This window comes from Tympanuchus pallidicinctus, unplaced genomic scaffold (assembly GCF_026119805.1).
Source record: "Tympanuchus pallidicinctus isolate F22 unplaced genomic scaffold, pur_lepc_1.0 scaffold4, whole genome shotgun sequence".
NCBI classification, from domain to species: Eukaryota; Metazoa; Chordata; class Aves; order Galliformes; family Phasianidae; genus Tympanuchus; species Tympanuchus pallidicinctus.
In genome coordinates, this window is record NW_026294758.1 from 17,659,744 (window position 1) to 17,677,971 (window position 18,228).

The following is an 18,228-nucleotide window of genomic DNA, read 5'->3' on the forward strand; positions in this document are numbered from 1 at the left end:
TGGTTCTGGTTGCTGAAACCTTTTCTAATGAATGCCTGATATCTGATAGACTTTAAACCATTCATTCTAATTCCTTCCTCGTGTACCCTGGATATATTTTTTCCCTGCCATTCTTTCCTTTTTTCAAGTTGTGGAAATCTCTTATTCTCATTAAGCTTTTTACCTTCTGAATGTGAACCCTTTTTTGCTCTCCTTACCTCTTTGCATAAAAAGTCCTAATGGTCCTTGTAATCAGGTACTGTCAAATTCTTCTCTTTTTTTTCATTTTCATTACAAGTTTGTCATAACCTTTGATCATCAAATATTCTCACAAAGATACACAAACATTTTTTCTTCCCAAATAATTTGTGAACACAGATCACTTAGCATTTCTGAACTTCAAACTGTTTTGTGAATTTGTGGGACAAAAATAATCCCTTTAGTACAGAACTATATTCACTTGACCACAAGTTCCAGGTTGCTTTGTGCTTATTTTCTTAGACATGGTTTGCTCAAATCACATCTGTACTTTTAAAATGCTTCACAAATACAGAGCTCTAGTATCTGACAATTTGCTAGTGAATTCTTCACTGTGCTCACTAAGTGAAACACAATGGACTACACCATGTTCCTTCTCTTCTTCTCCCTCCCTTCCCTCCATATTTTCATCTGACTCCTTACCCCATATTTTCTTAAATGGTTTCTATACAGTCCTGCTCCTTATTAAACAATAATTTTGTTAAAATGATTAATACTTCTCATGAATCACAGAAATGAACAAAAATAATAGAAATTCACAGGTTTTCCCCCTCCCTGGAGTCTCACAGTATGCTTAGTCAACACCTGGAGACAGGTAGGAGAAGAAATGCTTAACAGAAAGATAAGAGACCTTACTCTCTTTAGTCAAGCTCAGGACACGTGTATAGTCTTCCAAATGTTAACAATCTGAAACCACATTCTAAACATCTTGGAATTAAAAAGAGAACAAAGAAAAACCTTTGCAAAATGTTCCTATGCACTTGAGGTACTTCCAGTAACCCTTACTAATGGCCTGAGAGGACAATACTAAACTTTTTCCCCCAAAAAAACTTTAAAACTCAATAGATTCTGCCTCTCTGAGGTGACATCTGAGCTCCTTTTCAAAATGACAATTTGGAAATACAGTACATGTTGGGCTTTCCTTGTATAACTCTTCCTGTAAGCTACCAAGAGGGGTCACACTGTTCTTTGACTATACCAGTAGAGAAAGCCACAGTTAGATAACTAGAAAAGATACTTATCAGGGAATTTTTTATTTTTATTTTTTTGTGGGAGGCCTTGAATCTGTGGGTTAGAAAGTCACTTTGCATGACCGAATTTTGTGATTTATAGTTTCTTTGTTTGTCAAAGGGAGAGCTTGCAAACCCTTCCCTTTGAGCTATCACCTAAAACCTCTCAGTTCCTCTAAGCACAATCCATTTCTGCAACAGCAGACCTGAAACCAAAGGAACTGAAATGCTTGAATTTCAGAGCATGAAGAGTCACGTAAAGAGAACAGTCAAAGACAGCCCAAGGGGCCTTAGTTAACTTGGTGCCTCGAGTTTCTTCCCTCAAGCACCAGTAATTACATTTCTGATGAGATTATTTTGAAAAGCAACTGCAACCTTGTTTGAATACAATTACTGGTAACCTGTTATAGTTCCTCTCCATGGTCTGCAGGCATTGGTTTGCAATGGCAAACCAACAAACCAACAAACCTTTGCAAACCAACAACAAAAAAACACATATGCAGCTGTGTTTTGAACACTTCAAGCCCATTTTTAAATAAACAGACAATATTCCACTTGGGAAAAGAACACATCAACACTGACAGGAAATGCCAGTTCCATATTTATGCTGTAAGGCTTCAAAATTCAGCATAAAATTTAAACAATAACAAAAAAAGCAAAGAGAGTGTTAGAACATACTCTCTTACGAATCAATATAATCTGAGTAAGATGAGGGTGAAGGACTGCTCAGTATAATCAATGTTTTAAGAAATTATCTAGTAATAACATGGCTCTTGGGCTACATTATATAAAGTAATTTTTGATAATACATCTTTAAGCTTTCCTCAAACAGATGATAAAATCATAGCTTTTAACCAGACTGTCCAGAAACCACAACTATTACTATACCAACCATTCCTCTATCAAAATGCATGTGTGTATATTATACTTAAGAATAAATAGCTGAGTAAACTGTTTCTTGATCTTCACTAAATGCTACATACTGATCTGAAATATTGAGGCAGCATTTGTTCTTTGAGAGTGGAAAGGAGCAGAGCAGGCTCTTCTCAGAATAATCATGAATGCATGCATGTTTTGATGCACATATTTCCAATTCACCCGCAAAGTTTTAAACAACCCAGCGAGAAATCAACCTCCTACACAGCAGCAGAGAAAGTACACTGAAGGATTTCTTCTTATTCCATCCCTACTGATAATTAAAATCTTAACCAAGCAATAATTGAAGACCAACAAAGATCTTTTTGATAGCTGAATTTAAACTATTGCTAATACCATACATTAAAGAAATAACAAAACACAGCTATGTATGCTGAAGGCAAGGGGAATTGAAACATTTTTAGTATAAAATACCAAAAAATCACATCTACTGAGCAACTGATCTTAAATTACTATTTCTGATTAAAAGAAAGCGTTAGATGGTGTTTTGACTTTTTGAAAAGTGTTAAAGAAAAACAGAAAGCAGTAACTTTAGTTTGACAAAACACTTTTTTCCTCAGATTTCTCTGCTACTTAGATGCCATTAGGTATCTGTTACATTACATTAATGAACAGTGTCCATTTTTCTTTTCTAAGCTTGTTAGCCTTCAGAACAATAACAGTTCACTAACGCAAAACCCGTTTTTCCCATCTTGGATTTTGTTACTTTAGCACTCAAGCAGAATAACAAAACATAAAAAGCGAAAGGAAGCAGGAGCAAAAAGGAAGAAGACAATACATTGTAATATTTATTAGCAATTTATCTTATATACTTTCTGAAATGTGTGGAAATAATCCAGAAGCATTCTTCAGCTCAATTACTTACAAATAAGTTATCTGTAGAATCAAGCAAGTCTGTCAGTTGTGCAAGTTTATTTTACCATGTGCTATCTCAAGATAAGCAGGTCTGTAATATTAGATTTCCACTGACATAATTGTGCATGAACTCTGATCTGATTTAGTATTATATGGTGCAAAAGGTGACGCATTTTTTTTACTATAGCCCATTAGAAAAGGAAAGGAATTGTCAGCGTATGAAATCTGAGGAGTCTGACTGAAAGAGTGGGAGACTTTGAGGTCAACTCAGTGGAAAAGTAACTAGCTCAACTACCCCAGGCACTAAGCACAGTGACGAGCAAACCGAGTACCTGGTGTAGTTACTCAGCTAGACAATCAATAACACTGTATTATCAGACTGCTACAGTTGTATTTTAACCTATCGTATTACCTCATCTGTTCCCAAACAAGTCAAACATATATTTTTGAAAGTGCAGATAACACAGATACCACTCCAGTCCTTAAGTCACACTTAATACTAAGCCAGAGGTCATAAAACAACCATTTACTACTTTTCCATATGCCATAAATTCTAATTTTCAACTCTGTCCAAACGGTACAGTAAAGGCTATATTCAAAACATTAGAGAGACAGTAATGCCAACCACTCCACGATTAGGCTAATTGACATTTGAGGCTGGCTCTGGACATGCCCATGCAACCAGGCTTTGCTCCCCAGTGTGCACCTGCTTGAGGCCTGATGGCCTCTCTCTGCCTCATGTTGTCTGTGTTTTGTTTTTTTTGTGTTGTCACATTTCCTTCTTCCTGTCCTAGCTCCTGCTGCTGAAGGCTCTTCATGCAGAGCTGCTCCCACAAGGTTCACACCTGAGCACGTGTCTTCAAAGAAATGTTGGGGAATCAAAACAAGAAACACGTCCAGCAGTTAGGCCACACTGGGCCCAGTGAGATTCAACACCAGGCCAGGCCACTGCAGCCGTGGCGGGGCTGGTCCACCCGAGGGATGCTCTAAGGAATCTAGATTCTCCCAACATGCCCCTAAACAGCCCATACAGAGACGCAGTTTCACAGGAATCAGGAAAGTCTCATCCTTCACATTATAGTCATCTATCTGCCAGCCTATTTTCAAGCCTCTGCTAGCCATGGTTCTGGAGGGTAGATTTCAACAGAAAAATGTATTTTTTTCACACTGAAAAAGCAATATATTCTTCCCTACACTAACTCTTTGAAATCTACAGAGCTGTTTTAATGGAAAGACCCCAAGTTTAAAGAATTGGTTGACAAGCTTTATTACACTGAACTGCGAGCACAACTGATCTCAACACCAAAACGAAGAAGCTACAGAAACAAAGCACCAACGGGTTGCTTTATTCTCTATCCCTCAAAAAGAGAGAAAGAGATGCAGGACGGAACAAAGGACAGAAGCCTTCTTCTTCAGAGAAGCTGTCTGACCTGCTAGTACTCAAATATGCTTTTTTTTTTTCTCCAAAACACAAATATACTGCAAGGCAGTAGAGCAGAAGACACCTAGTAGAAGAACTCCAATGGGAAAGTCTCCAGACATGTAAAGTCTGTCACCAGGAGCTATATGTCCATGTGCATCTTCTGGAATGGATGAAAAACATTACCCCTTTCTGAATGGAAACATATCTGATGGTCTCTAAAGTAGATGGCCACAGCAATTCATTTAGATAATCATCTGTTCTGCTAAACTGCAATACATTTGCATCTTTTACAGTAGGAATCAGTAAATGCATAACATCTATATCTGCAAAAGTAAAAGAAAGAATAAAGCCAATTACATGCTCCATTTGTCCACAAGCTTTATTTACATCCAATTTACCTGTTTCTCTGCCACAGACTGCTCCCTATTGCACTGCATTCCGCCTCTGAGCTGTGCTGCACACAGCCAACTTTGTCCTTCCATACCACACACATCTGGGAGAAGGTTTGCACTTAAATTCTTTGGGACAAGGATGCCTGTTTTATTTTGCCAGGATTATATTTCCTGGATGATTAATCCAGCACATCCTTCACTGATCCACACATCGACATTAAGAAAACAATGTAGAATCCACTGACTCATTCATATTTCAAACCGCACACAAAATACATTCATATTATTTGCAAAAGTCTGTGATTTGTTTTCCCAGAATACTATATCTGTCTGCAATATGTGATCAACTGTCCTTCCAAATTTTTGTAGCTCACATTGCCATTTTTCTCACAAGCATTGCAGTGAAACAAAAATCACTGACTGGCTTTAAAGGTAGATTTTCAGCTGTGTTGTATAAATGCAAATTTTCAATTGTGCTGTGTGCAACCTCCCTCCAGCTGCAAATCACATCTGAAAACATGGACTCTGACATGCTATCCATTTTGCAGGGAGACACATTGCTGGGCATCACCATGTTCTGCCATTTCATAATTTACACTCATGTATGCTGTGTCAGGCACTTATCCCACTACCAGGGACAGGGTCCACACCGCATTCACACTAACACATCTCAAACCATCTCACTCTTCTACCAGGCTTCCAAATTGGTGTCTTACCCATTACCATCTCTGCCCTCTGTGAGACTTGGATGAAGACCTGTTCATATCATGGACAATACATTTGGCTGCAGAACAAGTTCAAGAAGCGTCTCTCTAAAACAGCCATTTAAAGCTGGTCTTTGATAAAGTAGAAGACTATGAGTAAACTTAATGAAGTATCCAAGGGGCTGACAAATACTCATGTATAGGAGGTAGACAGGCTTGCCTGCAGTTGTATGTGGTTTGTGACAGTGGCCTAAACCTTCATCTCATGAGTCTGCATGGAAAAATACATTAAAAAAATATGTTAGAAAATGAGAAATGGCCTGTTCTCCCTCCATATTACAAATGAATGCCTTTGCAGCTAAGGAGCCAAACAACAGAATCACAGAATCACAAAATCACCAAGATTGGAAAAGACCTACAAGACCATCCAGTCCAACCATCCACTATCACCAATAGCTCTCACTAACCCATATCCCTCAACACAAAATCCAATCGTTCCTTGAACACCTCCAGGGTCAGTGACTCCACCACCTCCCTGGGCAGCCCATTCCACTGCCTGACCACTCTTACAGAGAAGTAGTATTTCCTAATGTCCAGCCTAAATCTCCCCTGGAGCAGCTTGAAGCCATTCCCTCTAGTCCTATCACCAGTTACACAAGAGAAGAGGCCGACCCCCAGCTCACTACAACTCCCTTCAGGAAGTTATAGAGAGCAATGAGGTCTCACCTGAGCCTCCTCTTCTCCAGGCTGAACAACCCCAGCTCCTTCAGCCGCTCCTCACAAGCCCTGTGCTCCAGATCCCTCACCAGCTTTGCTGCCCTTCTTTGAACCCGCTTCAGGGCCTCAATGTCTTTCTTGCAGTGAGGGGCCCAAAACTGGACACAGCACTCGAGGTGCGGCCTCACCAGAGCTGAGTACAGGGGGACAATCACTGCCCTGTTCCTGCTGGCAACGCTGCTTCTGATGCAAGCAACCTGCATGAAGACAAAGCTTGGCTCAGCAGTGACTCTTTCCTGAGTCACTGAGAAGACCATACAGATGCTTTTCTTACACCTCATTTCATACAGACATCTTTTGAGCAACTCGGTAAAATCAAACCTTTGCCTAGTTTCAAACCCTTCAAATTGGCTTAGTTATGTTAAGGAGTAATATTAAGGCTAGAGGAAAAACGTAGGACAAAATTATGTCACATTCTGAAACAGCTAACATAATTAAGACATGGTCTTCATTTGATTTAATAATTTATTGAATTATACTTGGATTACTTAATACATGAAGAACATTACCCACACTATACCTGTCACAGGTGAAAAAAACCCACATGTATGGATCAGTGTAATTCATTAAATAGTTTACGCAGACTCACAGTCCTCCAGAGACAATTTCACACACCTTGGGCACCAAAGACAAATCTCAGATTCTGATCTCATTAATTTGTTTTACTCCACTAATTTTGATAGCATTGCAAGAATGCACTGAGAGAAACAGCCTGATCTTGCTAAAACTCAATTTGTAAGGTGGCTTTCAGTCATGTGCTGGCAAAGGTGCATACTCCGATCACGAAGTCTATTTGATGCCCTTTCCTGAGTAGAATGAAATTGATTTTGGGGGAAGTGCCTATATGAAAGGTCCATGTGATATAAGGTACATCCAGGCTATGGCAAGCTCAGAGGTAGGATGACCGAAAGATTAGAAAATAGAATCAGCTGATATTCCAGTTTATGCGCTGAAAAAGCCAACCTATCATCCCTCCTTCATGCAACTTCATAGAACCATGATACAAACATCACAATCTCTACCACTGCCTCTCTGTGAATAATTAAACTGAGCTAAAACAAACTACACTGATTTTTGCTGCTTTTTCAGACTGATCACTTCTAGGTTTGTTTCCTAAGTACTGACAATCTAGCAAAGTTTTCAGGGGACTGCAGTTTCATATGCCGTTACAGTTTGAATGGAAACTCTTTAACATTTCAGTATTTACAGTTGGTGTTTGTATGTTTCATGAATGCATCACTCTAATGGTGGAATAAAACTGCAGCTTAACCAATGTACTTATATGTTACATTTTGGAATTTTCTCTTTTTACTTCACTCGCTACCTGTTCCTTTATTGTTTTTCCACTATTTATTTTATAGGAACTGACTACGACTACAATAAACTGCAATCTTATCTTTTATAGGATACAATCTGCTATAGTGGAGTTACCTATTCTTCGTGATCTAGTCATGGTAAAAAATGCAGGAGATGTTTTATGAATGTATCTTGCCTTGAAAACAAGGCTGTTACCTCTTGGCCAAGATGATTACAAGTTTTAGAAAGACTTTAAGTTGACTCAACTTTTTTTCATTTACAAAAGCTACAAAAGTGATCTTGAAGCAGAAGAACATTGCAAAATATTTCTGAAAGAATGGAAGCCTAAAGAGAGAATAGCTGGAAGCGCAAATGATTTGCATATTCTGTATTAATAAAATATTGTTGCTGTCAACCAAATGTTAAAATAGGATAGGGTTTATATCATGAATCTTCCTCCATTAAAATCCACAATAGTAGTGTCTCTTGCTGGATCAATTCTGTGGCCTGCTGTGTGCTTCCCACACGATGCTGAGCTGAAATTCTTCGTGAATATCTGAAATCTTATGAGGAACTTTTTCAAAGAATAAAGCACCTGAACTTCTAAAATGACAAACCAAAATCTTTATTACATATATAGATTATGCCTACTGACCATTACATTACTATTATATAACTGTTTAAAAAAATTTTGGTAGATTGTTAATAACTTGACTTCCAGTAAATCAGCTACCCTCTGTGCTAAGGTAGTGTGAAAGCCAGTGTTTGGAAGGGAACCAAAAAGTAAGGAGGGAGAGGAGAAAGAAATCAGATTAAACTGTAAATCTGCGGTTAGCACAGGTTTAGCAAGACATATAGAACATATGGAATGAAGAATCTAGTGCAATTTCTTTGGAAACTAGTATTAAACCTATGACAAATGCCTGAGCCAAACAAATCTCAGTTCCTAGACACATGATGTGACAAACAAAATTAGCAAAAGAGTATTTTCCACCTTAAACACTACTTTGTAACTGATATAGCAAAAAGTATACTATCCATTTTTAACTAGTCATATTGAAACTGAAGATGAAAATTAATATTCCCCAGTCAAAAACACATCCTGTGACCTTGAATTGACAATACTGTCTAACTTAATTGCAGCAGTTTTTGTTTTGTTCTTTTTTTTTTTTTAAAAGTTAATAAAATCCAGAATATTAGAATGAGACTAAGCAAACTGCATGGTGTTTATCTACCCTGTCAAACTCCTCTCAGCAATACATACAATACCATTGGAATAACAGATTACTTTAACTAATTACATGCACTCCACTATATATCATCCTCAGTTTATTACTTTTGTAGCTGTGCAATTTGGAGTGTCAAGTGATAGTCCTCTGTTGCACATCCCACAACTTACATCAGCGCATGCTCACACGGACCTCATCAAGTAGCTGAGGAGCTGCTCTTTCATTGTGAGCAAATGACTAATAGCTAAGCTGGCTCTAAAGAAAGACACTTTTCATAATCACCCAACAATCTGCTAAGTGAAAATGTATGGATAGGCTTAGGTAAAGCCTGGCAGGGGTCTTTGCTGAATAGAAAACAGGTGCTCCTGTTCTGTGCCACGTAAAACACCATTTACCACTAAGTACAAAGGTTACAGGACTAATAACTGCCTCGTGGTAATCAAGGAAAGCTAAGACACTAGCCATGGTCAAACATCTGGGACATATTTTACATACTGGCAACATATGCTTCATTTTCAATTAAAGTGAGGCTTAGGCACATTTATTAATCTACTTACTTTTATCACATCAGAAGACTCATTGACTTAACTTTTCTATTTTGCTGTATGAAGAATCAGAGAAATAATAAAAGCCAAAGGTCACTACCAGCTGGTGTTACAAAACACGTGCATGTTTTCTCACCAAATTTTGTTCTGCACGCAGCTTTAAGACAACACAGAAATAAATTAAAATAATATGAAATGGCACTCTTTACGTTTTGACAGAAGGATGCAAAAGGACCAGCAGTAGTTGACAGGGCACGTTTGAGTGCACCACAAAGGAAAAAACCACTCTAACACACATTTAACCACAGAAAGCTCAGTTTGAATGATGCACTTATAATCTAGCCCAGTGCTAAATAATGCCCACTGTGAGGAACTGTGAATATACATGGAAGTCCACACATTTTTAAGAAGTGTAATTTTCTGCTCATACAGCGTATTCAGTTATGAGAGCTCAAAATGTTTGCAGTAATGGAGACAGCTTTGAATTCATAAAAATATTCCTAAACACCTTCTGTGTAGAAAGACACTTCTTAAATATTCAGTAAAAAAACTCACTAAATGTACATGCCAATGCAAGTACTTACTTTTATTCAGTGTTGATAATTGTATCCAGAAATATATACAAATTCTGTTGTCACTTTGAGAAAGCTAAATACTTGATTATGACACTGAAACCTCGAGTGGTACTTCCAACTGGGTATGCCTGCCTGGCATCTGCTGATAGCCACAAAACCGGATGGGCGTGCTAGTGAGAGGGGGCTTGCTCCCACCCTCACCATCCTCTCTTAAGGAGTTTGTTTAGCAATTTCTAAAACAACTAGGCTGTTACTACACAGGCTGACTTAAACTACAGAAGCAGTCAAGCATTATTTTTTGTGAACTAATCACAGTTATTTAAAATATCCAGGAATACACACACTGCTGGGACTGTACTTTTGCGCTAGCTCTAATAATAAAGCAGGAGCAAACAGGAGAAAATGGCCTCAAATGGATGGCAGATCGGTGTTTATCAGAAGAGAAATGATGATTCAAAGCCAGCATGTTGCGTTAAAATACAAGCTACACAGCTGACCTTTGCAATAAATCATATATTTTATTGCCAGAAGTGCATGCTCGTATCATTAGTGTTAAAAACCATCACCTACGTGTTTCGTAAAAGAAGGTTTTGTTGCTGCAGTGTTTGCCAATTCTGAAATGATGTAGCTAACGATTTAAGTGATGTATAGAAGAATTTCACATAATATCTTTCTGTCAGTTGTAAAATGTTTGAGCTGGCAACAGAATGAGGAAAATACATTCTTTTTTTTTTAATCATTTCTCAGATCTTAGGTGTTAGCTAACAGAAAAATAATAATTCAGGGGATTAACTAATCACAATGAATTTTCTGACATTTTAAATGCTGCTGCCAGCATATGAATTCTTGGTATATAACTGTACATCTCAACTAGAAACAAAGGTCAAGGATATAAATTAAGATACATTGTTTTTTCTGCTCTAAAAAAAAAAAAAAAAAAAAAAATCATTGCATTTTTATAACTTTCTGTAAGTGGGGAAAAATCTATGAAGGACAAAAAAACCTTCATTTTAATTTAGAGTTCTTGTAAAATTGTGAGTTTTTTTTTCCTTTTCTTTTTTCCTTTTCTTTCACAGATATCATCTTACTGGGATGAAAATACCAGAAACGACAGGACTCTCTGCTCTGTACTTGTTTTGTCAGAAAGCTGTCCTGCCAGTGCTAGCCATTGCTTTCGTGGTGCAAGGTCATTCTAATTTCTTCTCTCCGTTTTTCCCTTCTCCCTGGGGGACAACCAATCCAAGCAGTCCCATAGCTTGGCTCAATAAGATGTGGAAACGAGCTGTTATTTACTGTGGTTGCAATCTTCAACCCAATCAGCAACCTCCAAAGTGAACCACGTTTCCTCAAATAGCCAAATGATCTGCAATAGTTTCCCAGCTTGCTAGGCCAAAACTCCAGTTTCAAATCAAATGGACGCCTATGAGAATTGTGATTATTTAAATGTCATACAGAGTGCAAAACATTTCAGCCATTCTTCTACCAAGTAATCCTTTGAAAATTATAGATGTCAATATCCTGTCTTTAACCAGTATGGAGTTGCTATTTTTACACCACTTTCCCCCTGAAGTGCAGCCCTATTTGTAATACACAAGATAGGACAAATTTTTGTCCTTCAAAAACAGTTGTCACTGCAGTTATCTTCACAAGAGCTATCAAGTTCCTGACAAGCTGAATTATTTTTGTTCCTGGCAGAAAAAATATTTGACCCAGCTCTGGACCAAGAAAAAAAAATAAAATAAAAAAAGGCAGGATTTATAGTCCTCTATCCTTTCCTGCAATACACAGTAGCATTGTTAGGATGATAAACAGCTCTGTCCAATTTTCTGGACTAAAACACTTCAACTCCTCTTTTAACTGTCTGTAAAAACAGTGTCATGTCTAAATTCTCCCATCCCCAGGTACCCAAGTGCTAGGAAAGATAATTACCTTGTCATCTCTGTCATCCTCTTCTTCCTCGTCCTCTAGCATGTCCTCCACTACCTGCAGACAGAAACAGTAGTAGTTGTCATGATTTAAAAAGGAAGAGTTTTGTTCTGTCAATTCTAACCCTTTTGTAGATGAAAACTTTATTAACATTTGAAATAAATGCGCACAAGGAAAATGTACAACTAGGAAAATACACTTCATCTAGAGACTCAAATTTAGGAAAGTGTTGTAGCGTTAACTGACATACATTAGGGAATTACATACTGAAAACCTTTCCTGTACAAAATGCTTGCTTGACAATTTCAGTATTTAAAAGGTAGTTCAAAATTCAATGTATGATAGTTTTAACTAAAGGAATCGTTTTTCATCTCCACTGGTGGCTGTAGAGTACACACATGCTCATTTTAATTTACTGTTACCTAGAGAAACGCAACATTTCTACTAGAATTTACAGTATACATCAAGAGATTTCTGAAAAATAAAAAAACAGGAATAAATTCATATTAGCTTGTCTCCTTCTGATTTACAACAATAACACATACCATATGTTCTATTATCTCTATGTTTCTTAATAGCAATTTTATACAATCTGTGCATCTAACTTTCTGCACGTTAATCGCTAACTAGTTGCCACATTTATACATTATCTATTTTTCAATTTAAATAGTGGAGAGAGTTCTAATTAAGTTAGTATTCTCTCATATCGGGAAAGGATGTAGCTACTTATATAATAACTTATATAATAACTATAATAACTATGTAATAACTTATATGCAAATATTTATTGTAATACAAAAACAGACATAACGAAACCCAGTAAAAGATCCACCTAGCCCAGTGTCATATGGGTGCTTAACAAAAAAAACTATATACTATAAAACATGCATTAAAAGGTAAGCAAAATAAAAATTCATTGGTATGAAACCCTACTTTATCTCTGTTACAGATTGGTCACCATATGAAATAACCATGTATTTTGTTACAAAGTAAATTACAAATAACTTCAGCATACTTGTCATTTAGGATTACACATTACAACTGTAACTCCATAATCTCCCCTGAAAGACAGCAGTGATTCTCAGCAGATTCATACCCATGTCCAAGAACTAAAGGACTTGAACATGATCAAGGAGCCAAATTTGGAAACAGAAAAATAGAAAAATTCAGGAAAGAGAAAGAAAAAAAGTGCAGATCAAAGGCCGTTCTCAGGGTAAGCTCAACTGTCATGAAGATTCCAGATAATCATGACAGCTCTGCTTGTGGCAGAGAGTGGGAACCAGATCTTTAATGTCCTTCCAGCCCAAACCATTCTGTGATTCATTCTGTTTTTCCATGTTACTGGGTCCATTTGGAAGACAAACATATACAGTGTTTTATCACACCTAAGATAAAGCACTCTGCCTGCATGCCAGTCAACAGCACAGTTCAAAACAATTCACTTCAGACGCTCATCCTCATTTGGATCCATTGCCTAACAGATCCTTCCTATAACAGATGTGGATTTTGTTTGGGAAGGACCTTCCCTCATCAGTCTTTACTTCCCTTTAAAGTCAGCACTGTTCTGTTAAAGAAAGAGGATCAGAGACAAGAACAGGAGAGTTCAGGACAGTGACAGGCGAGTTGAACTTTTCAACAAGATTGGCAAGGGTTGAGGACATAGTTTTGAAATGCTTATTAGCTGCTGCTTAGCTCACTGTACCATTTTACAGACCCCATTTGGAAGCGCCTCAGACACCGTTTCATGGACCTTGCTGTAGAGCAGAAGGCATTTTCAGTTTCCCATGGACCTGCCTCAACAACTTGCTCCTCTGTTTGCAGCTCACTGTTGTCTTCCCAGTGGTTCCAATTGCTTGTGGAGATCAGCCGTAACTACACCAACAGCGTAAAACAAGTCCATCCTAAAACTCCTAACGTGGATAATTTCACAGACCCAGTTTAGAAAGCATCTCTGGAAATGCTTACATCACTTCTTCTGAGGAATAGGAGAACTGAGAGGGTAAAAACAAACTCTTAAGGGCTAGAATGGGATGGAAGCCCTTATGCCACACTGAAAAAGATCAGTAATTACATCAAGTGTCTAAAGCCCAAGATATATGCCTGAATCTGTTGATTCAGATATTGTCTATGCCTGGAGCTGACTAACCTCACTAGGTCTCTTACTTTTTCAACATTAATATTCCCAAGACACTTAAATAACTTTTCAAAGTACATCCAGAATTTGCTTGTCTTGACAGAGGAATGCCTACTTCACATTAGTGCTAAAGTTAACTTGGAAACAAGTAGTTGAATTGGAAACCTCTGAAACTGTTGCAAATGATGGCAAATGCAAATGATGCAAATAATCATTCTAAATTATCCAGATAATAATTCTTCAAAGTCATTTTTTTTCTTCCTCATCTAATGATTTTAAAGTACTTTACAAGCGTCTACACAGTGGCAAAATGTTAAATTGTTTAAAGGATATAGAAAGTCCTTTGAAATCCCTTAAATCCCCAGGACTGAACCCAGATTTTCATCTCAAGCATTCCATTTTTCAATTCAAAAGTCACTACCAATCTGTGTTCTTGTTCTAGGTTAGTCATACCATGAATTACATTTGGCTTTAGAGTACTGAAATATCTGGAAAGGAAAACAGAATTCAATTACTGTAGTGAAATAAAGCAATAGTGGTCTCAAGCCCAAGATACAGACTCTTTAATGTAAATGAAACTTAGTCTATGCTTTCACTTTTCTTGAAATTCTAAAGAAGAGTTAAGAAAAACAACACATGAATATTCAGACAGCATGGACAGAATAACGCAATTCATTAAAGCACCATAACAATGGTTTTTCAGAACTTTCACACAAATTAAAACATGAACAGTAGCCTATTCAGACTTACTAGATATATGAAAAATTAGCAGATATATGAAAAATATGCTGAAGCCTTATAAAAGCTGTATATGAAGAATGAGCCTGCAACCAGGAAGCAAAAAAAATATCCAAAAAAGATTGCTTCCTTTGGGAAGGTGTTGAAGGGGTCAGGAGCACGAGTGGTGTTCTTCACTGTCCTCCCAGTGGGAAACAGGGATCTGAGCAGAAGGAAGAGAACTGATCCGTTGAACGACTCCTCCAGGAAGGCATTGCATCCAAAAGCATAGTTGAAGAGACAGCAGACTAATGAACACAGCATAGGAAATAATCAAGGACAGTTGGAAACTGTGATGCACTCTGAAAATGTTGATGTTATTGCCATCACAGAAACATGGCGGGATGATTCACATAACTGGAACTCCACCACTTATGGCTATAAGCTTTTTTGAAAGGAAAGGCAAAATACAAGGGGCAGGGGAGTTGCTCTCAATGTTAAGGAGTGGATAGACTGCAAGAAGTTCCTTCAGAGAAACAGTCAGGAACAGTTGGACAGCCTGCAGGTTAAAATTATGGATGGGACCAATAAAGGACAGTGGTGGCTGGGATTTACTATGGGCCAACTAAGAGGAACCTGTTGATGAGGCCTTCTTGTGTCAGCTACAGGAAGTTTCATGCTCACAGGCTTTCATCCTGAAGAGGGATTTCAACCACCCAGCTATCCACTGACAAGACAGCACGGTGAGCTGCAAGCAATCCAGCTGAATCCTGGAGCCCATTGACAATAACTTTCTGGTTCAGATACTGGACAGACCAATCAGAGGTGAAGCATTGCTGGACATAGTGCTCACCAATGTGGAGATCATTAAAGATATCAAGATTGGAGGCAGCCTGGGCTGCAGTGACCATGACATGATTGAGTTCATGATCTCAAGAAACATGGGCCTGGCAAAGAGTGGAGTCAGGACTCTGAACTTCAGAAAGCAAACTTTGGGGTGTATGAGGAATTGTTGAATGAGATCTCCTGGGAAGAAGTCCTTAGAGGCAGGAGTGGAACAAAGATGGCTACTCTTTAAAGATGCCCTTCTGATAGCATAAGAGCTCTTCACCTCTCAGAATAAGAACACGGACAGTGGAGACAGGAAACCGGCATGGCTTGGCAAGGACCTGCTGGTCAAACTGAGGGAAAAGAACTCAAAGTCTGTGAGTATAGATATTGGAAGCAAGGATGTGCCATCTGAAAAGAATACAAGGATACTGTTCAGACTTGCAGAAATGGGATCAGAAAACCAAGGCGCAGATGAAACTGAACTTTCCAAGAAATCTTAAAAACAACATGAAGGAATTCTACGGGTACATGGGTAGAAAAGACAGGCCAAAGAAAACATACTCTCTCTGCTAAGTAAGAAAAGACAACTGGATACAACAGATATGGAGAAGGCTGAGGTACCAATGAGTTCTTTGCCTCTTCACTGGCAGCCAAGATTCGCACATCCCTGAGGCTCATATTTCTGAACCTGAACCTCTAGGTGGGAAATGGGGGAGAAAATTTACTTCTCTATAAGGGCAGAGCAAGTCCAAGCCCTACTCAAGAGACTGAAAGAAAACAGTTCCATGGGGAGGACAATATATAAACCAAGGTCCTTTGCAAGTTGGCTGATGTAGTTGCTGAGTCACTTGCCATCACATCTGAAAAGTCGTCAGGTGAGGCCCCTATTGGACTAGAAAGAGGGAAACACCATTCCCATTTACAAAAAAAAAAAAAAACAAAGGAGGAGGGAGAACTCAGGGAAACAGAGGCTGGTGAGCTTCATTTCTGTGCAGGGGAAGATCATGGAACAGATCCTCCTGGGAGAGATGTTAAGACACAGGAGGCACCAATGGGTGATCTGAGACAGCCAATAGGTTCACCAATGGATGGTTGTGTCTGAACAAACTGGTTGTGTCTGAACAAACATTGACTGTCTCTGTGGACAAAGGGAAGGCAACTGATGTCATCAACCCAAACTTCTGCAAGGCTTTTGACATGGTCCCCCACAACATCCTCATCTCTAAATTGGAGAGACAGGATGGATTATTTGGTGAGTAAGGAATTAGTTGGAAGGTTGCAGCCAGAAAGTTGTGGTCAATGGCTCTACATCCACGTGGAGGCTCATGATGAGCTGTGTCCCCCAGTTGGTCCATCTTGGGACAGGTACACTTTAACATTTCTATCAATTACATAGATGATGGGATTGAGTGCACCCTCAGCAAGTTTGCTGGTGACACCAAGCTGAACACTGTGACTGATAAAGCAGAAGGAAGGGATGCCATCCAAAGGGACCTTGATAGACTTGAAAGGTGGGTTCTTGTGAAACTAATTCAACAAAATAAAGTGCAAACTTTTGCACCTGGGTTAAAGTAATCCCAGTTACTGAGAAGAACTTGGGGGGTCCTGGTTGATGAAAAACTTTACATGAGCCAATAGTGTGCACTTGTAGCCTGGGAGACAAATGGTATCATAGGTTCCATCAGAAGAGAGGCGGCAGCAAGGAGAAGAAGGTGATTGTCCTTTTCTACTCTTCCCTCATGAGGACCCAACTGGAGTACTGCATTCAAGTCTGGGGCCTCCAATATGGAAAAGATGTGAAGCTTTTAGAGAACGTTCAGAGGACGGCCATGAAGATGATCAGAGGGCTGGAACACCTCTCTTATGAAGATAGGCTGAAGGAACTCGGCTTGTTCAGCTTGGAAAAGAGAAGGCTGCAGGGACACTTCACTATGGCCTTCCAGTATTTCACGGGAGTTCATAAACATGAGGGAAATCAACCCTGTACAAGGGCAGATCGTGACAGGACAAGAGGGAATAGTTTTAAACTAAAGGAAGGGAGATTTAGATTAGATGTCAGGCAGAATTTTTTTATTGAGAGAGTGGTGAGGTGTTGGCAGAGGCTGCCAAAAGAGGCTGTGGATGTCCAACTTGTGAAAGTGTTTAAGGCCAAGCTGGATGTGGCCCTGCGCAATCTGATCTAGTACTTGATCTAGCAGCTGGCAGCCCTGCCTGTGGCACATGGGTTAGAACTTGATGATGCTTGAGGTCCCTTCCCAACCCAAGCCATTCTATGATTCTAAGAATACTGCATAAAAATCCACAATGGATTTTTTTTTCTCCTTTGATAGAAGGTTCTTGCTATTCAAATAAAGTGTGAATGTGCTTCTTTGGTTTGAAGCAACGTAGTAGTTACTCAGATCCCTATGTCAAGCCTTATACTCTGGGGAGGTATAATGGAGAGGAGGAGAAGAAGGAAATAGAGGGAGTTGGAGAGAGAACAGGAAAAGGCACATGAAGATAAAATGAAACATTAGAGTTATTTTATTAAAAGTTCTATGGCAAAAATCTTAGATTGTCCCTAGAACACTCACTTTAAATTATGCCTTCCGATAGCTTGCTTGAAATCAAGTAGTATTAATCAAACAAAGGAAGGGCACCG

At 38.7% G+C, this 18,228-nt stretch overlaps 1 protein-coding gene across 5 annotated transcripts in view; it reads right to left on the minus strand.

The window, feature by feature from the left end:
• The window catches only part of MCTP1 (multiple C2 and transmembrane domain containing 1), a 252,740-nt gene that overhangs the window by 23,195 nt on the left and 211,317 nt on the right, over positions 1-18,228 (minus strand). For all 5 annotated transcript variants that reach the window (XM_052700796.1, XM_052700793.1, XM_052700794.1 and 2 more), the window contains one exon: positions 11,909-11,962. In XM_052700796.1, the coding sequence (XP_052556756.1) occupies positions 11,909-11,962 (54 nt within the window). The remainder of the gene's footprint in view (positions 1-11,908; positions 11,963-18,228) is intronic.